This window comes from Electrophorus electricus, chromosome 7 (assembly GCF_041902795.1).
Source record: "Electrophorus electricus isolate QZ-2024a chromosome 7, ASM4190279v1, whole genome shotgun sequence".
NCBI classification, from domain to species: Eukaryota; Metazoa; Chordata; class Actinopteri; order Gymnotiformes; family Gymnotidae; genus Electrophorus; species Electrophorus electricus.
In genome coordinates, this window is record NC_137503.1 from 25997428 (window position 1) to 26021012 (window position 23585).

The 23585-nt window shown below is 41.2% G+C and overlaps 3 protein-coding genes across 4 annotated transcripts; 2 read left to right on the forward strand and 1 right to left on the reverse strand.

Annotated features, from left to right (window-relative positions):
- The first annotated feature begins 291 nt into the window (after positions 1-291).
- On the forward strand, positions 292-4861 carry wdr21 (WD repeat domain 21). The gene is made up of 13 exons (XM_026998446.3): positions 292-691; positions 982-1079; positions 1183-1340; positions 1484-1566; positions 1715-1817; positions 2000-2143; positions 2280-2329; positions 2437-2516; positions 2663-2755; positions 2838-2935; positions 3471-3650; positions 3815-3929; positions 4065-4861. Exons 1-13 carry the CDS (start codon positions 591-593, stop codon positions 4295-4297), a joined length of 1536 nt encoding a protein of 511 aa, XP_026854247.2. The 5' UTR covers positions 292-590; the 3' UTR covers positions 4298-4861.
- Positions 4862-5053: 192 nt separating this feature from the next.
- Positions 5054-11598, reverse strand: zfyve1 (zinc finger, FYVE domain containing 1). Its single transcript, XM_026998431.3, has 11 exons — positions 10100-11598; positions 9502-10006; positions 9057-9271; positions 8534-8640; positions 8333-8441; positions 8126-8223; positions 7911-8028; positions 7641-7811; positions 7191-7371; positions 6887-7003; positions 5054-6403 (listed from the first exon to the last, which is right to left on the reverse strand). Exons 1-11 carry the CDS (start codon positions 10580-10582, stop codon positions 6171-6173), a joined length of 2337 nt encoding a protein of 778 aa, XP_026854232.2. The 5' UTR covers positions 10583-11598; the 3' UTR covers positions 5054-6170.
- Positions 11599-11875: 277 nt separating this feature from the next.
- On the forward strand, positions 11876-14492 carry pigh (phosphatidylinositol glycan anchor biosynthesis, class H). Of its 2 annotated transcripts, none has more exons than XM_026998989.3 (5): positions 11876-12304; positions 12412-12621; positions 12776-12859; positions 13031-13118; positions 13221-14492. In XM_026998989.3, exons 1-4 carry the CDS (start codon positions 12125-12127, stop codon positions 13103-13105), a joined length of 549 nt encoding a protein of 182 aa, XP_026854790.1. In that variant the 5' UTR covers positions 11876-12124; the 3' UTR covers positions 13106-13118; positions 13221-14492. The 2 variants fall into 2 exon arrangements, with proteins under 2 accessions (XP_026854790.1, XP_026854781.1); XM_026998980.3 differs by having other exon boundaries at positions 13031-13112; positions 13221-14486.
- The last annotated feature ends 9093 nt before the right edge of the window (positions 14493-23585 follow it).

Consider the following 23585-nt stretch of genomic DNA (forward strand, 5'->3'; position numbering starts at 1 on the left):
TAACACAACATGACGAAAACAGCACAGATCAGGACGACAAGAATACAGTCCAACAATGTTACTTCCATGTACACTTTCCTGTTAGCCTCTACGGTGCATGTCGTCCACAACACTATTTGCATGCTGTTATTTAGTCGTGTCTTTCTGTGGTGTGACTGAAAACACTTGTATCCGATCGCATGCCCAAAGAATCATTTTGAGGACTCCAGTAATTAGTGATCCAGACGCGGGCAAACGAAACCACGCGAGAACACAACGGTGTCCTAAAAGCAGGAAGACAGTTCTGCAGAGAAAGTGTCGACGTTCGTGCATTTGAGGAAGCTGTCGTGATGGTCGCGTGTGGTTACTAGCAAGAATCCGTCGGTCCAGAAGCATTTGGTATTCGTGAATCAATAGCACGAAACGTGTCCGGGCCGTGGAGCTGGCTGTGCGTTAGCGTAGCAGCAAGGATAACTTTACTCGCTCGTCAGCGTAGCTAGCCAAGGCCAGGGCCTAGCTAAGCTAGCTCAGGCTACTGTATGGCACTGGCAGCTGATCGGCTGGCTGTGCAGATGTGACTCTTCTCCAGTGTCTCTCGATGCAAAGCAGAAATGAAGAGGGAAGATCGGGGAGACAGTGGCAGACGCCACATACATCGTCGATCGGATTGGCGGAGGAGATTTCACTCAACAGACCGAAATGCCGATGATGGGTAAAACAACTTGGTTTATCCTAGCTATCCGCTTTCCTAGCCAGCAGGGTAATTTTGAACGAACTGACTTGACTAAGCTAGCTAACCTATGCATCTTGGTTCTTGGATGTTGGCACATTTGTCATCACACGTTACTGTATGAAAATTAGCTAGCAGATTGTCTTTTTTCCATCTGTCTTTTCCGACCGGCTAATTAGTTATAGTTACCTAAATCTCTTGTTCAAAAGAAAACAAAAGCGTAACGACTGGAGAGAGTGCGCCTTTGTGTTAACACTTTCGTTCACGGGCAGGTCTGACGGTCCGTCGGCAGGGCCATCACCCAGAGCAGAAGAGAGCAGTTCAGGTCGAACCTCAGCCTCCTCGTCTGGAGCCACCGCTCCTGCTCCAGGTCAGCTATCATCACTGGGAAAAGATACACTCGAGGGTTAACTGTTAAATCACCTCACGGCTCACACAGCAGCGCTTCTCTGATTTTTTTTTCCCCCCCGCAGAGTTGCCGGGCTTTTACTTCGACCCAGAGAAAAACCGCTATTTCCGACTGCTGCCTGGCCACAACAACTGCAATCCGTTAACGAGGGAGATGCTGAAGGTGAAGGAGCAAGAGAGGAAGCGGTCACAGATGCTGGCGGAGGACGAGCACCCTAGAAAGGTGAGTTTGGATTGCTTTTGTGAATCAAGCAATCTGGCAGTGTCACGTTTACTACAGCAGGCATGCAAAAGTAGGAGCTGTGGGTAGTGACATGAAGCTTGCTGGTGTGGATAAGATAGTGACCATCTTGTAACCCTCCACAGAAAGCTCCTCGGGCTGGCCTTAACTCTATGTTGCTGCACCAGAAAAGACATCTGGGTGTGCTGTCACCAAACTCCTATTGTAGGTACGGTATCAGTACACTTGTATACATCCTGCCTGCTTTCCCCCTAGAAATGGCAGCCAACCGCTTGACAAATCAGACAGATTAGGATACAGTAGCTCTGTGGACTGGGGGTGGAGTGGTGTTGAGCACAGGTTGTTCTCTGTAACAGGCTGGTCCACGAGGTGAAGGTCAGTGAGATGAAGCGGCACAAGCTTGAGGTGCAGAGCTCCGAATCCAGCAGCCCCAACACTGACAACTTCTGCCTCATCGTGGTGGGTTCCTGCCCCTGTCCACATGCAAACCGCAGGGTCTCTCGAACATTGGAAAATTGCAGCCCAACACCCAAATGGGATTAAACATTGTCCCTCTCAAAGATTGGTTGTAGATGGGATTTTCTTTGTAGTTGTACTCCTGACTGCTTTGCTAAGCTCTCCCCCAAATGCTCCTCCTGCAGGCGGACTCGGCTTGCGAGCGCGTCTTCACGGTGAATGATGTCTCGCATGGAGGATGCAAGTATGGCATCATGAACTTCCGCGGCTGCACCAAGGGCTCTCTTTCAGTGGAGATGTGCGATAACCTGTACTTCACTAATCGCAAGGTGTGCTAGCAGCTTTAGACCAATGAGGGTGTATTACAGACTCTGGGCATGACGGTTGGGTGGAGTGGGGCAGGGCGGGATAACAAGTGGGAGCTACGTTTCCTATGACTCACCCTTTGTTCCCCTTTTGTTTCAGGTGAACTCTGTATGCTGGGCTTCTGTGACTCATTCAGATTCTCATGTTCTGTATCCTTTTAAATGATGCATTTGTTCTTTATGTAGATTTATTACTCCCTGGCGCCATGCTGGCAGATTATAAGAAATAAAATTGTTTTCCTGATACGTCACACCAGGTTGTGTTTGGTTGGTATATCTCAGACTCCAGGCTGTGTCAGTTTACTGCCGGCTTCTCTGTTCAGTAACTCCAATCCTGGTGAGACTGATTCCTGTGTCCGCTGCTCCCACCACATCCACACTTAGCATAGTCCTCATTGCTCTTTTGTACTGCTATTGCTAGAATAAGTCATTTGTTTATGCCCCTGATACAAGTGCCCCTGCTTCCCTTTATTCTGCTACCAGACCAGCCTGGGATGCTATGCAGTTTTAAGATCTCTACAGCCTGGTCATGTGCCTGGTGCCTGAACCCACAGGCTGACAACACCTTTAGCACTGGTGAGATGTGTGATTTTCGGTTTTGTGTTATATGCAGTATTTCATGTACCGAATGTGAGACTCATCTTTGCTACATATGTAGGCCTTTCGCGACATGTCATCGTGACCGATGCGGTGAGCGGCCGAAGGCAGATGTACAGCACCGGCAGTGACGTTCTGGCTCAGCAGTTTGCACACCGTGTGAGTAGCATCAGCCTCGAGTGCTTGTTAAAGTGGATCACTGCACATTCCCCAAACTTAAAGAATGGGTGCGCCGTTTTTCACACTAGACCTTCCCCATAATGACAATGATCATACCGTCAAGATCCTACCACCTCACTCGTCAGTAGCAAGGTTGTGGGTTTGTGGGTTGAGTAACTTGCCACTCCTTTGCAGCCAAGTCTCCTTACGAGAAATGAGAAACTTGTTGCAGTCATGTATGTTTCAGGTGTTCTCTCAAAAACAAACAAACTTTATTTTGCATTTTTGCAAATCTCTTCATTATTTCTGCACCGAAAGCAAGTTTCTTCTTACTAAAGGTTTCAAAAAGGTTGCGCAATGCCACTGTTAATGATGGCACACAATTTAAGGCCTGAGTTGAATAACAGAAACATTTTCGGTTTTAAACCGTTGCTTTGTGGTGATCACTTCAGGAGTGCAGTCTTTCAGTTTGTAGCCCATTACGTTGAGTGGTGGTGGCGTTGGGCCATGTGTAACTGTATCTGTGCCACGTCAGGACCCAGTGCTGTTTAATGGTTGCCGCTCGGGCGAGATCTTCAGCATTGATCTGAGGCAGCGGGGCCGAGGGCGAGACCAGAGCTGGAAGGCCTGCCGCCTGCACCAGGGCTCCGCCGTCACCTCCATCCGACTCCTGCAGGATGAGAACTACCTCCTCGCCGCCGACATGCTAGGAAAGGTCAGCCCCCCAAGAAGCAACCAGAACCTGTGCTGGCGCAATGCATGATGGGCCAAATAATATTTCAAAAACAAAGATGCTCCAAATATTTTTTTTTTTTTGGCTTTTTAACCCCTTTTTGGGGCTTTTTAACCCCCTCTTGCATCCTGGTTTGGCGTCATTAGATTAAGCTGTGGGATATCCGTGTTAGACAGTCAGTAATGCAGTACGAAGGACACCACAATGAGTATGCCTACTTGCCCCTTCACCTGAATGAGCAGGAGGGTCTGCTGCTAGCAGGTAAACACCGTTTTATAGTTTATTGACTTTATCTTACTCTGTTGACCAAGTTAATTTGATTCACTGGCTTTGGAGAAACATTTTAAAATCCTAGATTACCCTATTATAATTGACTTAAAATCCGATTGTTTCTAGTGGGCCAGGACTGCTACACCCGTCTGTGGAGTCTAAGAGATGGGCATCTCCTCAGGACTATCCCATCCCCTCACCCCGGAGGCAAAAACTCCATCCCAAATGTGGTCTTCTCCTCTCAGCTCGGAGGCCGCAATGGACTACCTGGCCTTCTTATGGCCGTCTGCCATGATCTCTATTACTACCCTTACAACAGTGACTACCAGGAGGGGCTCGCATCAGAAGCACAAGGCTAACTGGTTCTCACAGTCTTGGTCTGTTATATTGAAAGACACTAAAACACATTCTGTTGTCTAGCTCTGTCTAGGTCACACTCAAAATGCACTCAGTGTTGCCATACCAAAGGTTGTGACTTATCATTGCAGCCAACAAATGAATAGACAGTGATTTAGAATCCAGGCCTTCTGAGTATTCATAAATGTGCTCTTTCCATACTTGATTTACTTGACATGTATAGGTCATACTTATTTTTGAGGGGTCACAAAAGATCCCAAGAAACAGGTTACATTTTTTTCTAGTTTGGGAGCTACTTGAATTTTAACCTCCCTAAGTGCAATCTCTGACTGCAGGATGTGAATTGTGTACTTTTAGATATGAAACTTTTGAAAATTCATTTAAAGTGCTTTGTATATTCTTTCTTAGGTGAATGTTTACTCAGTGTCTATAAAATAAACACAGCCCATTTAAGTGAGCCAGTACCAAAGACCACAGCTTCAATGCCATGATGAATAGTTTATAGCTGCAGTAGGAACATTTACAAACGATAAAATTCTCAATAAAATCTTGGATACTATACTCTATGAAGGACATTTTTTCCTCTTTTCCCCATAACTGAGTGGCCTCAAATAATGGATAGTTTTGCATGAAATGCAAAACTTGATTGTATCAGTGAGGTATGTGTGGAACTGGGAAAATACTGAAACTAGGAAAACATAGGAACCACTAATGGCAAACACTGCCATGCATGTTCAAGAAGACTCAGTTAAACTATCTTAGAGGTACTCATGTTTAATTGAGTCAGCATACGAGGTGCATAAAACAGGACAATTACTCATGTTCATGGTACATCTGTCTCAGACACATTCAGTCACTATTGTCTCAAATCTCAGACAAGTGCTTTATTTTTGGCTGAGGAACACTTTACATAAACCTAATAACTCATACCAGGGACTAGATGATAACTACTGTACAAATCGAAATATGAATATTAACATTGTGAATGATATGAATTTATAATCAAGTGGATTGGCATAGAGGTGTACAGCCACCTATGCAGTGCCACATTTTATACTTCCTCTGCAGTCTCTAATAGTGTTAGAAGCAGTATGCAGATTGTTCACCACTGCGGTAGTAAATTACTAAAACAGGCACACCCCCCCCCCCCCAGATGTCCCCAATACCATGAGAATTACGTCAACCTATGATCAAGGAGACAAATTCAAATTATAGGGATAAAACAAAAATGCACTGTAGCACTACATTAGGGCCATGCTTAAAGAAAAATATCCCCTGGGGTAAGTAGATAAAAAGCTAAATTAAGGACCGAAATGCTTCCTAAACTGACTTAGGAATTGAGGGGTGCAATAGCATGAATAGCCTGTATTCTACTCTGCAAGTTCCTTGCAATGGCCACAGAGCTGCTTTTGCTTACAGTATAGGCATTCTCTGCATACATGCAGACTTTAATTGGGGAGAGTCAAAGATTTGTCAATTTTCAGCCCATGTTCATGAAATGCTAAAACCATAAAAACATAATTAAGCCAAAAATGACCTAAAGTTCACCGAATCAGCCTGGTGGCGGCACAGTGTATCTGGGTTATGTCACATGATGTGCAATGTATTGTCAAAATAACATCAAGTGTTCTTCCATTGACATGATGTTTGAGTTGCCGTTTCCTTTTCAGAGTGAGCTGGTTTTCAGTGCACTGGACTCAGCGGTGTCAAGCTTGCGAAAGCACTGAATGTTAGGAAGAAATGGCAAAGCTGCTCCTCCTGTTTTACAGGACCAGCATCTTCAAAGTGCAGCGCGTCACTCCCAACATGGGCTGAAACATTGTGACCTGAGAGCAGGGGTGGGTGTATGATGTCGTATTGCGAGCCCCAGTCCTGCTAGAGGTCTCCGGGTTTTTGGTTGCATGCAGTGCACACCCTCACAGGATGGTCCCAGCCCCGAGAGGGCACGGCCCGCCGGTCAGGGGAGCAGCTGTCACACACGCCCTGACCACAAGCCCGGCAGTGGTGAATGGAGAGACGGGCACTGAACTCGTTTTGGCATTGGTGGCAGCAGCGGATGTCATGGTCGGGCACCCAGTAGGCGGGTCGAGCGGCGTCCTTAACCAAGCCTGCTTGTACAGGGAACAAATGTGGTTATTTGACATCTGTTTCATGAATATATTTTGCAGTCACTGGAGAAAACTTCAAAAAAAGAAAAACATAAAATGCTGCAACAAAGGTGCTTGACTCAGTCAATGTAGATTTTTTTCAAATTAGGTGAGGATATCTATTTTTTTTACCACTGTATGTGAGCTATATTTGAACATGCAAAATTAAAACAAACAGTGTATATTTCCAGGAGTTAGAATGACAATAGAGTTTCACAGAAAACAATGCAGTATCGATTAGGTGCAACAAAGAAAACAAATTATGTTTTGAACTTTGCTGTGCCTTTCCAACCAAAGGCACAACCAAAATTAATCTGACCAAACTCAAATGAGATTTCAGTCATCATCCTAATCATGTGATAATTTCTTATGTGAATGATAAAGGGTGTGATTCTATTTTTCTATGATCATGGACCATCAAAGTAAGAATATTATAATACATACCCAAAGGGATGTCTATGGCTGTGACCACAGCTCCTAAAGTGTTTTGCACTGCCTCTCCTACTTTCCTGGCTATCAGAGTCCCACTCTCCTCTTCTTCCAATGCAGCATCCAACAGCTCTGAAGAAGAAAACATTTTAATACAGATTGTTCAAATCTCTGAACCAAAACTCAGAAAAGGTTAGACAATTATTAACACCTGTGACGACAACCACAAGTGGACATCTGTTTCCAATCAGGAAAATGATACAATTGACTTTCACATGCACATAGCAATTAGCGTATATGTTAGAATAACAGATCTTACCTTCCGGGATTCCTCTGTTCTGAAAGCAGGAATCACAAACCCTGACTGGTGCCAGCCCCCAGCCTCTCTCTGGCACAGGCCTGGTCTTAGAGGAGCAGCCATCACAGAAGCCCTCTCCACAGGCCCGGCAGTGGTGCTTTGTGTCATTGTCCTTGAAGGTTTCACCACACTTGTAACAATTCTGAAACAATTCACAAATACATTCCATACAGGATTCAATAACTCTTCCACACCATATGAATAGCATGTAACTGTACATACATGCAAGGAACTGTCTAGTTGACATACAATCCATAGTGTCCTTTCCAGTTATAACCCACTACGAAACTTTTATCTACTACACCTAATTTCCCAGAGTTTTAGCTCAATGACTGGAACAAATTGCATTAGTTACATCATCTGGATCAAGATTTTCTGGAAAGTCTAGTAAGGCCTGCAGCTGACTCTTACAAATATAAGAGAGTTGGGTTTCCAGTAAGCCGGTGCAATCTGGTCTGTGAGCCAGGATGTGACGGCCTTGGCGGGCTTGACGCTCAGCTCCGACACGGACTGGGCCACATAGTTCACCCCATCCAGCAGCCTCTGTGCTGCATTGTTGTTGTCCTTCAAGAATCTATCAGACTTTCAAACAAAAGCAAACAGTGAGATGGACCCTGAACTTAAGAGCTGATATGGGGGACAAACAAAAAAAACAGGAAGGGGCTTCTTGGTAGCTCTTACCCCTGGCCAAACATGCTGGATCTCAGTACGGACCACAGTGTCAACAGGGTCCTGGTTCCCATACCAATACTGTCTGCTTCTGTAGATCACTGAACAGTTTGGACATTCAATCACATACCTGCAAAGAAAAACATACAGTTTCTGCCTCTAGACATGGCCCCATAAACTGAGCTAAAGGCTCAATTATATAACCAATACTGAAAAACAGGACTAACCCAGACCATGCATATATAGCCAAACCAAACCAGGGTGAGTCAGAGGAGGCTGTTGTCTTGGGAACAACAATCACCTCCTTACCACTCTCATAACATGCCTAGGAGCCAAAAATGCATATCAGATATCATCCAAAGATCACAAACACCAGGATACAATTTACATAACTCAATAGGGAGGGTGCAGTGGTGCCTGCAATGAGTCCCTACCTTGCATGTGTAAATGCGGTTGTCATAGTGGGCGGAGTATCGGCAGCGATGCTTAGCCTCATGGCTCACCTCCTCCCGGAGATGGTTCATGCTGTTCTTGCAGCCCGCACTGAAAAGCCACATATGCAGCAGGCTTTAGAAGGGATGTACTGTACTCCACAGCACTTGGCTTTGGTCCACCGCACAGCTCTGTTTACTCACCCACAGCTCAGGCAGATACTGGAGCAGGTGAAGTACTCGTCAGGGAAGAAGGAGTTACTGGTCAGGTGCTCATCGGGGATCTCACCACTGAAACGCTCACTCAAGGCCTGAAACCACACAGGTATGATTATTCATAACTAGTTGTCTAGAATATATTATTCAAATGTTTCATACATATAACACATACATGTAATAATTATTACATGTAATAATAATCATAAATCAAATCAAGACTTGTAATAAATTATTAAAAATAAATTCATTGGATTTTTATTCAATTATTTCTTGAGTATTTGTCAATCCAGAGGGATGCATTTTCTGATTCACGTGAAGCCAGCATAGTAGGGCAGAGGCTCATGAACCATGAACCAGTACTGAGAAAAGAATAAAACCCAACTTCAGACTTTGGGAGTCTTTACAGCCCTGATCATTTGGCAAAAAAAAGCTGGCAACCCTTACACACACATTTCTGGCAACCCTTACACACAGAGCGGCTTTGGTGTTCAGACAGACACACACTCACTTGAAGAGCCTTGTAGATGACGCTGGCAGAGCGTGGCGAGCGCGTGGTGGTGTTCTCTAGCTGCAGTTCCACGTTGTGCAGCAGTCCACTGAAGTCTGTCGGGGGGTTATACGTGCGCGTGCCTCTGTAGTGGATCGAGCTAAAGGCTTCAGGGAAGAGGTTGAGCTTCCTGAAACGCTCCTGGAGAAGACGTTCAGCAGATTCAGATGGCTTATCTGCGAAGCGAAATTGAGGCTTCAGTGCCGAGACAAACACGATTGACAACCAGCTATTCACCTTATGCATTTAAGCTCATCACCTCTTTGTACAACTAAACAGAAATGAATTCAGAGTTAATTAAACAATGCAGGCATTCATTTAACACAGGGTCTTTAACTATGTACAGTCAAACATTCAATTGTTTGAAGAAGGGTAGCTCCAAAGAGCACAGGCCCAGTGCACTGACCTGAACCTAGTAACTTGGTATGGACAGTCTCGTGAAATATAATAACGGCTGGGCCAAGAGTGGACAGCGGCACGTCCAGGCCACAGCGGGCAGTGGTAGCTTTCAGCTCCTTGGTGAAGTGCTTCAAATAAGCATCTGAGGCATCTCCCAAGAACTTGAAAAGATCGTCATGGAGGCGGTCAGCATGAGTGCGGTATATGACCAGGTCCGACACAGCCAACACCTTGAGCAGGAGACGTGTTCGCTGACCCTGGTTGGTTCCTGCTCCCAGTAGTCCCTCTGTGTCTATGACCACTACTTTGTGGACTGGGTCCAGTGCAGCCCACACACCCACAGTGCAGGACTCCTGAGTGGGGGATGTCTTGAAAACCTCACGGCCCTTGAAAAAGGTATGGTTGAGGGTGTGAGATTTGCCCTCCCCTGTATTACCAAAGATGGACACCACCTTGAGAAGCTCCTCTGGTGCACAGGCCAACCTGTTTACAAAGTCATCCCCATCTTTCACCTGTTCACAGGATAAAACTAACTGTTAGCTACAGAAAACATATACACTGTCCAGCATGCAAGAGGGTTAATTCAACCTAATTAGTTCATCTACCTGCATTTCCTCTTTTTCATCCACTAGAAGAAAGCTGCAAACCTTTTCGAGTTGGGCCATTGCACCGTCCAACTCTCCATCACTAGAACACATATTCAGTTCTGGAGGTTTGGAAGGCAGATAAGGAGTAAGTGGGTGTTTTCTTTTGTTGGCTCCGCTGTGTGTTCGTTTTTGACAGTCCAAACATAAATTTATTTTGCATCCTTGACAACGAACTACTGCCCTGAATCGACCGCCGTTAGCCGGGCCACCATAACCTTTGCAGGAATCACAGAAAGGCACATGACCCGGCGCGATTCGAATCCGATCGTGGTTCCTCATGCGCACCTGCCGATGGAGCTCGAGGTCGCAGCGCACGCACTGCAAGCTGCCGCACTCGTCACACTCATAAACGGCCTCGTCTGATCCGCCACACGCGTAACTCTCTTGACAAACCAAAACGCCATTCAGTCCCTTCTCTACAGTTGAACTTTGCCCGCTCATTGTAGGACTAACCAGGGAAGTTTAATTTTTGATAAATTACTGAAATCGTCAAAGGCGTGGATTAGAATCATTGAATTTAATTGAACAAGATGCAAATATTAGTCCATCAAACGGTTAGTTACTTTAAAGGCAGAGAGTACGTCGAGAAATAGCATCACCAACGCCATAAAAATTTGAAAAGTTTACAAGTTGAAATCGAATCTCTCTTGACAAAATCTCTATCGTAGCTCTATTTAAAACATCGTACATTCGAAACAGTGTAGTTTAAGTTGTCGTTACAGTCGTTGGGTTACATCTGTAATGCCAAAATAGTTAACGCTCATCAACTGATTTAAGTTTTTTAGCTATACGGATCTAAAAATAGACCAGTTATCACCCATACTGCCATGCCATTGATCCATTTAACTAGCTAGCCAGCTAGTAAAAAAAAGCAAGCTGTCTCAAGTGACCAAGCATATCATACTCGTACAAGCGAGATACTAAGCTGTCGTTAATTTATTTAATGACCAATAACAGCACAATGGTCTTATAGGTTCTGGTAACGGCTACAATTAAATCACAGACTATTCGCTATAGAGCATCGAGCAATGTCGTCCTGAGCTTTTGTTCATCAAGCTAGCTAGCAACGTTAGCATTCGTGTCAGGAAAACGGGATACTGCCATCTAGCTGACAATAAACACTATATTTGCTTATCTTATATGGTATACATTAAATGCTTTCCATGCCAATTATATTTTAAAAATCTTCAAAGTATGTTTACCCAAATAACGGCACTAAACAGCCAGTGGTCAAAAGCCTTCCTGACCTAGCAAAATACCAAAACAAGCCTGTATCGAACGATATATCTTAAACATTTTTCACCTAACAAGCCGCAGATTGACATAAAACACCGTATACTATAACTATTCTTTCATAGAGGAAGATACGGGTTTTTCAAAAGATATCTAACTATTTCCCAACCAGCTTGTAAAAATTATTCCCCTCCCCGGTAGATTTCGGAGAGTGTTGCTGCCAAGTCACATCAGCTGATCGACTTGTTTTCAGTGTAAGGTCAAAGGGAAAGCCTCGCAAAGTTATTAGGGATATGTAGTGTATAAATGATCTTTGTTAAATTGTTTGCATCGAAGACGTTTCATGTCATTAGAATTATATAATATTCTATTAAATATTAGTTATTTAGTCAAGGCGATTACGTTGACTCCATCATCATCAGAGTATTTGACAGATCTGTATAGTCACAGTATTTTCAGAACTTTTTAAAACTCAATTTCCCATAGTTCAGTGAATGGTTTTAAGGTTACCGAGTGGTATTTTCTTGATGTGTACTGATGTTCAACAAGCCTTAATTATAGACACTTATATATGTATGTATAGTTTAACGGAAATTTAATTGCAATTATATTGTTTTATGGCTACATGCTTTGTTTTGTACAAACGTCAACAGCTAATGAACCGGTGCTGCTAACTTAGCACGTCTTTTGTCAAGTTTTGCAATTTTCCTGTCAGCCGGGCTGGCGTTTGCCGAGGCTGATATTGCCAACATGGCTGAAAAGAATGAGTTCACAGATATAAACGGGAAAGCAATTTTATTAGATTGCCAAAATTACTCCTCCTTTTGCAGAGAGTTTACTGTTAGCTCCCCAAAGGTGTCTTTATGCAAGGTGATTGTATGCACCTGTTCCGTATGGTTATTCGCATACGCCGTGTTTTTTGTCACAGAGGTAAGTAGCTAGCTAACAAGCTAGCTAGCTAGATGGGATTGAAAAACTAAAGGGCATGGCAGGTGAGGCTTCCGTTCATAATGGTGAAATGGTCATTTCTGGTATAGAACACCGCCGTCCTGTCGAGCGCCATCATCATTACGTTGGTGGGAATGATGATGCACATTCACCTGGTCAAAGTGGAGCACGAGACGCTCCTCATAATCGGCTCGCTGGGGGTGCAGTTGTCGACGTCTTATGCCTCGGGGCGTGAAAGTACGACGTTCATCGAAATGAGCAGGATCAAAGACATCGTTATCAACGAGGCAGTTTACATGGTAACGAGACATTTTTAAAATATTTAATTAACTGGCAAGCTGTCTGCCACTGTAGAAAGCTTAATAAACATGCATGAAGTGCTAAACTAAATGCTTCTATTCTGTGTTGATTCTAAAGTCTTACATATACAGACCTGTCTCATTTTTCCCCCAGCAAAGTATCATATACTACCTGTGCATTCTGATAAAGGACTCAGGAGACCCTAATGGAATCGCCAGCGTTGTCCCTCTTTTCCAGGTTTATATTATTTCTAAAAGGTTTTTTAAATGTCTTATTACCATTTAGACACCGACTCAGCATATAGTTGTAAAGGTGACCAGTTGGTTAGTAGCCATGAGTGAAAATAAGCATGTGGCGTGACAACCTCACAGCGCAAACGGAGCATAATATTTTGCGTTCTTCCCACAGAGTTCAAAGCCAAGACTAAATTGTCTGGTTCAGGTATACAAAAGCTGCCAGGCGATAATTGCACAGACCCGATGACACAATGGTAAAGGTATAATTCTGCAACATCTAGCTTTGCTACATGTTCAGAATGACTTTGCAGTTACATTATATTTCCATGCATGTATTTATTGCTCTTTCTTGTTACCAACAGTCCAGTCCCCTGCTCTCGACATTTAAAGTTCCTACCGACCAGCTGTAGGACTCCCCTTCAAGATTCCTCTTGAACCTGGCCATTTTTAACATCTAAATCAGTGCAGATGACATCTACAGTTTAAAAATAACTTATTCTTGAAAAGGATTAATTAATTATTAGTTATTTGCTAGCCCAACTATGAGATTGAGACTGGAGATTTATTTTTCATTAAAAATACTTTAAAATATATGTTGTTCTTATGTTACACTTGATAGAAAATGTCAGGGTAATTTTTATGAGTGTCATTTTACTTTATACATTTTATATTTTTACAGGCATATTAAAATGCAATACAATTGTGAAAATAAAGTAAAAGTCTCTTGTATTCTAATTAGTACAGTAAGGAAATGTTTCTTGGATTTTCAAAACAAACCGAAATGAGTGTTAACCTTAGATATCCACTAGGGGGAAATCATGTGCCTCTTCTGTACTGATTAGGAATTAAAATGGCAAGAAAATGTTTCTAAACCCTTTGGAATTAGCTAGATTTCTGCATGATTTGCATGTAAATTGTGATAATAAAGGTGATAAAGATACATAATGACAATGCAGATGTCATTGCACAGCATCTTGTATTCGTTCAAATACATGGTTTAAAGAACCACTAATTGATAAAGATTTCCTTTGTGTTTTTACTCCATATGAGTTTCAGCATTTTAATACATAATATTTCTTAATTAAACTATACAGGATACAAATCCCTCTTTGGACTTCTTGTGTTTGTGTTGATAAATTCCTTAGCGCATTTTGTTACTTTATGTTCCTGGCTTGTTTTTCATACAACAATATTTGTGCTCCACTTACTGTGTATTTTTATTTACAATGCGTGTAGGTTGGTCTGTCAGTGCACATACTTTCGAAGGCAAAAAAACTCTTACTTTATATAGAAAATATTGTTTGAACAACTTAAATGTGATTGTGCACTTAGCCATTGTAAAATACAAAATGTCTTCAGTTAGAATTGCTTTGCTGTTAACTGAGTCCTATGTTTTAGATTGTTGTCATGCTCTATGACCCAACCTCTTGAGTATCAGCTCATGGGCTTCCTGATATTTTACAGTATTTCCTCATGCATCTTGGATTTCATTGGTCTTTTATTATTAACTGCAAGTCATCCACCTTATGCTTCATTATGCTAGAATGAAGTTTTAAAGTCTTATGGTATACAATGTTTATATGTATTATCTCTAAAGGTAATTCTAGGTAAAGCTGTGCTGTTTATAGTACACTCTTGAACACCAATGTTATAGTGCACTAGGGATCCTTGAATAACTTCTGGGATTCTATAGCATTCACATCCATATTTAATTTGTAAACTGTATGCATTTTATGGAATAACAGTGCCTCAATTCCTTAAAAATGGAGCAGGTTTGAGTATTTTGTAATAACAGTGTATTTGTGTGCTGTTTGCTTGTTTTGATTGTACATGTACCAGATGACAAGCTTTCCAGTGACAGTGATTTCACATAACTCCTCTAGAACAGCTGCTGTGAAGTGTGCTACATGGACATTTAGTCACCAACCCATTACTGACTCATGTCAGTGACTTCAGGGCTTCCAGAGCCGAAGAGCTCCAAACTCCTACCTGGAGTTACAGCAACCTTAAGCCCACCCATTCTCTTGTGAAGCATTGTACAAAGTGACCTGCACATAAATCAACAGCATTTCCTGCTAATCATTTCCTTCTAAGACAGAATAGTTAAACAGGTTTGGCTATTTGTGAGAAAGGAGAGAACTACTGTCCAGGTTCTAGCACTTTTGCTGCATAGTGTTTCAGCCAACAAAAACGTTCAGTTTTATTTTTCTACAGTGCATCATTCAACAGTTATTAAGAGCTTGCACAGTTGTTCCTCATGCATGCCCTTAAAACATGTCTGAGCATGAATAGACTAAAAGGTCAAAGTTCAAAGATCCGGCCTCTTTTTCCAAATACTGGTTCCCATGTGCCTTGGCCTCACTACTGACCATTTGGAGTGGTTCAATTATGAACCCCTCTCTTAGATGCTGTGAAAACAAGCAGAGGGGAGAAATTTCACAGGGTGGTGTGTTAGCCTGCTGTGAAGAGCTTTCCAATAGGATAATCATCCCTACGAGAGGCGTGAACTGCCCAGGAACTGCCCGGGATGGCAGGGGGCTGTCAGAGTCTGGCACCTTCCAGCCTCTTCAGAACACACACATAACGTCATCATGTCCCCCTGTCCAGGACTTTAACAAAGTAATCACTGCAGCACGACTGTTGGGTGTTGATTTATTTAATATCCAGATAAACTTTACTTCCTTGTGTTGACACACAGGAACCTCATCTTCTTAGACTGTTCAAATCGCTGTCAACTCCCCTGTGTATGTGTAAATACTGTGAAAGCAGGGATGTGTTTTGTGTTTGTGTATGTTTAAATGTTTTGTTTGTGTATATTGACTATTTTTTTCAGGTGATGAGCATTTCAAATGAGAATATAGAGCAAGATGCTTTTGCTAATTTAAGAGATTTTACAAGGAAAATTACAACAGAAATGAATCAGGATCACTTGTGGCTTTAAATGTTGTAATAAAATATTAAGTAATAGGAAATATAAATAGTTATAAATAGTAAATGTTAAGAATTATAGAAATATTCCCTTCAAAAAAAAACAACCCAGCTCTAATGTCAGGTAGTAAATTTCCATTAGCATTATATAGATTATGCCAATAGAGCCATACTGAAATATAATTATATATAGCATTTGATATATAACAATAATTATAATTAATCTAATTAATTCTTAGCTATTAGATATCCTGGAGGAAATGTTCCTTTGAGGTTAGATTTGAGCTAGAACAATTTGATCCTTGACCTGGATCAGAATAAGCACGCCTGAAGGCTAGGGTGTTTTGATGGGAAAATCCTGCGGTGCAGGAAGTGGGCTAGTTTCCCTCCCTTTGCTCCAAGGCACAGCTACCCCCGGCCCTGTGTGTCTCTTAACTGTTAGAGCACACGGTGCTGGGACAGGGCTTCTTCATGGTTTCATGGCTCCTCAAACATCAGGACAGTTTCAGTTTCTGTACTAAATATGGCATGCACTTTACGCTGCTGAGATGCATTCATCACTTTGATTATTTCAACTTCTTCCTCACTGAAAAAAACCTTCAGTAGTTTACAACATGTCCAATATTCAACAACTGGAGTCTGTATCCACAAAATGATTACATCCTCCAAATTCTCTATTAACTGGCTACCTATTACTTTTCAGATTCAGTACTTCTCACAACACAGAACTTTTCATGGTCACCTCAAAACATCACTGACTTCATACAACATTTCATCCCATTGCTATATGCTCAGGTCATCTTCTTATACTCTACTGTGAGTCCCCTTGTTCAAGCAGTCCTCTATGGGTGGCAGATCATTTAGTCTAATGCCCCCAAAAATGTGTAACTCATTACCCCAAAGTCTTTGTGCCATTTCTTCCATCTGTGTATCTACATCATAATCACGATGTGTGTGCAGAGGGTTATCTGTACCCCAACTATCTATTTTTGTCTTAAACTATGCGTCTACCTATGCCTAAACTGTGAAGCCATTTAATTAGAGAAATGCATGTTATAAACTAGACTTTGTTATTATGCAATGTAGAATATTTGAAGTGCCAACAGCCAGTCATTTTTAAAGTAAATATCTCATCCTCAGCTATCTTAGGTAGAAAACCTGTACATTATGTGTGGTGTATAACTGCAGATATGCAAAAATCCCAAATGTAACAGGCTTCAGTTGCATTAACTCAGACCTGTTTCTGTATACAGAAAATCACATTCTGGTTCTAAGTTTTAAGTAAAGCATATTCTCCTAAACGCATAGGAGAGCTCTTACAGAGTAGCTTCTTGTACATCCTCCTCATGTTTCTGAACCAGTTGCTGCTCCTCAGGAGGTAACTGGATTATAAAGGCACACTGCTGTGCTTTTCCAAATATCTTCCACCCCCATGACTCTCTGAATAACACAAGCATTTTGGATCTCAAGCTGGACAGCCTCTAACCCCAACTCCTATGGTAAACTTTTCGTTTGGATTTTGGTTCCAAGCTCTCTTTCTAGATAGCTTCTTTGTCGGTCATCTAAAGTTTGCTGACACTTGGAAGCAGCTGTTCTAGACATGCATCTCAATCTTCCACACTTTTTAAAAAAACATCAGTGGTTGAAGTTCCAACCATGACAGTCGTTGTCTTATGTAGTTGTCTTATGTAAACCTAAAACTCTCTCTCTCTCTCTCTCTCTCTCTCTCTCTCTCTCTCTCTCTCTCTCTCTCTCTCTCTCTCTCCTTTCTCTTTCTCTACCTCTCTCCCCTTATGAAAATTGCCTTTTAGAACATATCTTCTGTTGTAATTAGAAGGGGAAAAATTAAAAATTTCACTTGCGCTAAATGTAACATTCTGAAAAAAATCGTTGGGATTAGTACAAGTTGACATATAAATAATTATTATTTATATAGAATATTATTATTTTATTGTTGTGTTATTATATATAAATATGCTCAAACATTCTGGTTCTTGCAAAGCACCAAACACCTGCATTAGTCAGAAGTGCACAATTCCAGCGTAGAGGGAAGTTTCCGATGAGGGATGTATGACATATCGGCTGCTGGTGTGATCATCTAGCGCACTGCTGCTGAGAGCATGCTGGCGGTGAAGACGTTGTGAGCTCATCCAGTTAGACCGGCTCCTTAGCTGGACAGAGATGCTGGGCTGTGCGAGGGTAAGAGCTTGCCGAGCCGGTCAGGCGAGCGTAGGCTTTGAGGAAAGCTTAGCAAGCTTAGCACACAAGCACAGCCCGAGTCACGTACAGCTCTCCGCTCTTTGTCAGCAGCACGCACGCGCATACGCACCTTGAGGTTAAGGCCGTGCACTGTCGTCACTTGATAGCTATGAGAGTAATGAGATGGGCAGAATGATATGGAAACGTGAGTTAATGGAAAATCACATTCGGTTTGTTTAATGCCTGGACCTGTGTGATAGTAAGTGCTGTCCTGGCACTTAGCTAAAAGATGTTTCCTACCACATTCAATTTAAGATTATTGTCACTGATTATCCTTGATGACTGCTTTAAGAGGACTTTTCTGTTAAGCAGTATTATACTACCCTGTCTTGAACCAAAACAACAAGAACTTTTAAATGATTATTTTCTGTCACAGATTACAGATTGTGACTGGTAGAGCTGTGCCTATAAATTGTGAAAAGATAACATGCCAAAACCCACCAGTGTTTCACTTTTTTGCTGCCTACTTCTTTTTTATGTAGACAGTGAAAAAAGAATTGATAAGGAAAAGCCATTCAGTGGACTAAAGCTTTGTGAGGGCAACGCAATGGAAACCTGAGGAAGTAAACGTTATCCTCAATGTGTCAGATCGCAAGTCAAATAGAAGGGATTTTAATAATTCATGGATGTGAAATGAATTACATTTTTTTTTTGGAATTGAAATGATCTTCATTCATTGTTACATGTTTAAAATTCTCTTTTGATAGTAATGCAATCCAATGAACAGGTATGGTTAATCTTCACATCAGTTAATCTTTTTGTATACATATTATAATAGAAGCTTCATAGCCTTTGTTTATCATCTTGGTCTGACAGGTCCTGTTCCTTCTGTCATTGTTGAACAGCAGTGTGTCATTTAACATAAAACATATTGCTGCATACACCATCTGAGCTGAACTCATGCAGCTGCCCCATATTTCAGTATTACATACGTGTCTGACGTTTATAATCACAGACAGCAACAGACAGCTGAGAGCAATCGCCTGTGGACGCACTGTGATGTCTATATGGAGAATAGAAAAGGTCTCCCTGAACACACAATGATTCTTTAGAAAATGGTTCAGGAAGAAATAACAACTGAATACACACGTGTGACTGGGGAAACTATGTATACAGTAATGGAAAAATAAGAGTATATACAATAAAAATGATACATTAAGATCTATTTTTTGATGTTTTTGGATGATTTTCCTCAATGCATTTGTAGATCAGACACAGGATTTTATTTTCGCAAATATATTAATGCATACTTTTTTCGAATGTGTTGATAATCCGTTATATTCCATTCTTAAATTCCAAAATAAAAGCAGGTAAATCGTCATCTTCAGACTAATGCATGAGCATGCACTGATGCACTTACAGCTGAACTACATTTAGAGGTCTTAGAATGGGATCAGCTAAATACGTCTGAAATGGCCAATGAATTGAACAAAAAGGTTTTGGGTTTTTTTGCTGTTTTGTGGCTTTTGGTATATAACACTGTACAGTTATGACTGTTTGGCCTTTTTCTAGCCATTTTTAGCTTAGTGTCTAGCACCTTTGATAATAGTTTGATATCAAACATTAGTAGTGTAATAAAGTGGCAGCTCTGGTTAAAAGCTTAAGGAAACCCCATTAAAACAGAAGTATCATACTGTTCAGAGGGGTGTCATAGATACTAATGGAACAGTAAAAGTCTAACTTCCATACAAGGCTGGAATTACTCTTGTAGTAACAGATATGGGATAGAAATAAGAATCTTGATGTTTTGATTCTCAATTACAGTTTGAAAAAACTTGCTGAGTCTTGCTTTTTCCAGCTAAGAAATGTTGCTACGATGAGCTGATGTTTGTCCTTTCGGGATACGGAAAGGACTATTCCTGCATTTGTCTGAAACTGAAACTGAACTGAAGCAAAGGGGGGCTGTGTATTTGCTGTTCAGGCTCCTAAACTGTGGAACAGTTTTCCACTTCATACAATACTTTCAGATTCCATATCCTCTTTTAGAAACTTCTGCAAAACCCACTTTTATTATTTTAAGAGTTGTGGTCATGAGTAACGTGCTAAAATGTGTAAGTTTTTGGTGCTTTGATGATTTTGTCTTTTACTGTTTTAATGTTCTTTTTTTGCATTTAAAAAAATAATTTTATTGTGTACTTTATAGCTTTGCCAAAGCAAAGTGCTATATAAATAAAGTTGACTGATTGATTGGTGGTTGCTATGGCAATGACATCTCCCCATCATTTGAATTCTTATCTAGTGTTGACAAGGTGTGAAGTGTCTTTGGATGTTCCTGCCAGGTCTTGGGATGTTCCTGCCAGGTCCTGGGATGTTCCTGCCAGGTCTTGGGATGTTCCTGCCAGGTCCTGGGATGTTCCTGCCAGGTGTTGGGATCTTCTTGCCAGGTCTTGGGATCTTCCTGCCGCCACAATATCGGACTGGTTATAAGCTTTTCATGCTGTTGCTGGCTCATCAGGTGATGACAATGGCTTGTTTTTGATAGAAATAACCAGGCTTTTCTTTGGCTATTTAATTTTGAAAATAGGAAAATGATTATATAATATATATTAAAAAAACAACCCAAAACTAACATGCCATATTAAGTGCCTTTGTTTGAATACTCAGTCATTTCGAATGGAGCAATTTACTCATGTTTTCAGTGAGGCGGTGGAGGGAAAGTCTCTGATCTTTGACAGGTACTAAACACTCACATTTAAGGAAGCCCTTTGGATTAATTTAGCCGAGACCATTCTCCATGGGTGAACATGTCCTTATGTCAACATCTCTTCCCTTTACCCCCAATGAATACATATGGAAATGTGGGATTCTGCTTACTCTTATACATCTTGTCCTCACTTGTCGCTGTGCTACAAAGCCAAAGTCACCATGATTCACATCACCCCCCTCCCCTAAACAGTGAGTGTGAGAATGGCACCACCCATCGATTCCCAGACAGGGACACACCTCCGGCAACCTGTCTGTCGCGATTTGACCTATCAAAATTTCTTCATGCAAATCTGCTTTGTTTGCTATGTGCTGTGTAACATTTGGATTTGACATCACTGCTTGAGACTGCCTGAAGGTGAATATGTAGTACTTCAAAGCTTCGATTGTACTCCTTGCTTGAATTGTACATTACTTAAAAGATCACTACTAAGATTCAAATGGTTCAGAATGCCACACAGTACACTGAAAGAAAGACCTGTGTAAGGAACTAATGAGAAGAAAACAGAATCCCAGTTTTCTGCTGATCAAAAATGGATAAGAATGTACCATTTGATGAAACTACATCTGTTATGTTGACCAAGCCAAGTCTTCAGTTACTCAATCTTGTGTTGCTAAATCCATTTTACAAAATCCAGCTAAAAGATGGGATAAGAATAACAAACTAAGTCACTGGGCTCAATGTTCATCCTGAGAGGCTCATGACAACCAATCCAATCAAGCTGTGATGAGATGGTGAAGATAATGACTCAAATCCAGCATTGTCAATAATTGTAATGAGCCTCAGACTGAAGCTTTGAAGTGATTATCAGCTCATCAGGTTTCTGGAAAAACAGCAGTTTCAGGGTCAGGAGTCAGGATGATTTGATTGCTTCCATGTAGAACTAAAGTGACAAACACATACACAACCACAGATAATTACAAGGGATGCTTATTCACACTTGATTAAAAGAGAAATTCAGTAATAAAGAACATACAATTATTTGGTGTATTACCTAAAACCTTTCATCAAAATTTCAAAGGGTACATTAAGGTGTTGAACAGTCCTTTGCACCCATTTAAACCAAAACAAAGAGCTGTTCTGTTGTTTTGAGCTGCTACAATGCATGTGTGAACTGACAACATAACAGTTTACAAACCATGCTCATCGAAACTAAGGATAACACCATGAAACGTGGCAGTTGGGGTTGGAGTGAGTAACGTTTTTGCCCGGAGGCAAAGCCACAGATAACAGCTGTAAGACATTGCTGTGTACATGTCATATCTCGAAACTGACAGTTTATAGTGCAGTATTGCTCACAGTCCATCCCAGCCTAAGAAACATTATCCAAATATTGTATGCTTCTGGTACACAATAAAACATGCTACTCTGTCATGAAACTAGAGGGCCCTAGCCACGATCTGCTTTCCCTGATTTAATGCAAAAGAAATGTAGTTAACTCATGAGGTAGTTGACGAGCTGATGAGCCCACTGTATGTTTTTGTATTTGAAGCCCACTGTATTACACTGTGTGTTATTTAAATGTCTACACAGTAGATGTTTCTGCACAGTTAATAAGACATTTATTATCTGTGTTAGCACACACGCAAACATCCACTGAATTAGAACAAGTTCCTTTATCAGAATGCTCCAATGCATAAATCATAAAAGATGTAGCAAGGTTGCACTTTGGTTGTGTAGCTGTGGAGGTCCCTGCCCCATTACATCTGAGAGCTGCTTCTGCTAGAACTTTAAGGATGCAGCTAAAACATATGTCTTTTTTTTAACATTTAATTTTATAATGATTTATTTTCTTTTTTCATTTTTTTGTTGATCTATTGTGCTGCTTTTTATTCCTTATCAATTTAACTTGATTTTTGTTTCTGTTTATATAGTACACTAGCAGTCTAAAAGAGTTGCTCAGCCGCACACATGCCATACACTGATGTTTAGCATGTGTTTTGATGTGTTTGAAAGGATCTATTTACTCTAACAGTTTGTTTGGGGTATGTAGCTATGCAAGCGTCTTTGCATGAACTGCATAAGACCAATGTGCTCTTTTCTTAAAAGCCAGGTTGTCCAATCTCCTCTGCAAAAAGCCAGACTAGCTGCAAGTTTTCATTCCAACCAAATTAGTTCACGTTTGGTAAAACAGATCAATTGTTTGAAGACTGAGTATTGATTAAACAAGTAGATATTAGGTGTATTCCTGCTTGTTTGGGATGGAAACCTTTAACCACCCCTTTCTTTGATTGAAGAAACTTGATTCAATCACCATCACAGAGTGATTCTGAGCATGCTCAGAGAGTGCGTATTGGATCTATGTGAAGTCTAAACTGTGGTGGGAAGATACAGCTGTTTGACGTTAGTGAATGTGGAATGCTAGTGTGTGAAACCTTTATGATTTAGTGGTACTGCAGAAAAAAATGACAAAATGGCTCCTAATCCTGAAATGAAGCCTAAAATCAGTGTATGAATCAATATGTTGGCAGAGAAAGAAATTTTTCATTACATTGGAGTGTAAACTGGAGAGAAAGAGACGAGTGTAATACATGGGAAACAGCTCCTTCTGTTCTACAAAGCAGTATGAGACAGTAATCAAGGCAGGAAAAAAACCTTCAAATACTGATAAACACTTTTAGTTGCTATTTGCATTTTTGGTGTGCATCTGTGATAATATAGCAAACAAAATGTGATCAGTTCTTTTTGACAGCCAGTATATTTCAGGTTAAGTTTTTTAATAATCAGTGTATTTTTTAAATTTTTTCCTCTGCTTCTCTTTTTAAAAAATTCCTCGTAAAGCACTTTGAACTCAATTCCCTGTTTGAAGGAATATTTATTATTATTGTTGTTGTTG

What these genes read in the sequence shown, in the direction of transcription:
- wdr21 (XM_026998446.3), top strand. Translation starts at nt 591, where the DNA reads ATGAAGAGGGAAGATCGGGGAGACAGTGGCAGACGCCACATACATCGT. An exon ending in GACCGAAATGCCGATGATGG is followed by an intron (nt 692 to 981) that starts GTAAAACAACTT and finishes GTTCACGGGCAG; the next exon opens with GTCTGACGGTCCGTCGGCAG. An exon ending in GTTCAGTAACTCCAATCCTG is followed by an intron (nt 2,517 to 2,662) that starts GTGAGACTGATT and finishes TTCTGCTACCAG; the next exon opens with ACCAGCCTGGGATGCTATGC.
- zfyve1 (XM_026998431.3), bottom strand. Translation starts at nt 10,582, where the DNA reads ATGAGCGGGCAAAGTTCAACTGTAGAGAAGGGACTGAATGGCGTTTTG. An exon ending in AGTATCTGCCTGAGCTGTGG is followed by an intron (nt 8,442 to 8,533) that starts GTGAGTAAACAG and finishes GTGGCTTTTCAG; the next exon opens with TGCGGGCTGCAAGAACAGCA. An exon ending in GAACAGAGGAATCCCGGAAG is followed by an intron (nt 7,004 to 7,190) that starts GTAAGATCTGTT and finishes TTTCTTCTTCAG; the next exon opens with AGCTGTTGGATGCTGCATTG.
- pigh (XM_026998989.3), top strand. Translation starts at nt 12,125, where the DNA reads ATGGCTGAAAAGAATGAGTTCACAGATATAAACGGGAAAGCAATTTTA. An exon ending in CCGTGTTTTTTGTCACAGAG is followed by an intron (nt 12,305 to 12,411) that starts GTAAGTAGCTAG and finishes TTTCTGGTATAG; the next exon opens with AACACCGCCGTCCTGTCGAG. An exon ending in GCGTTGTCCCTCTTTTCCAG is followed by an intron (nt 12,860 to 13,030) that starts GTTTATATTATT and finishes TTCTTCCCACAG; the next exon opens with AGTTCAAAGCCAAGACTAAA.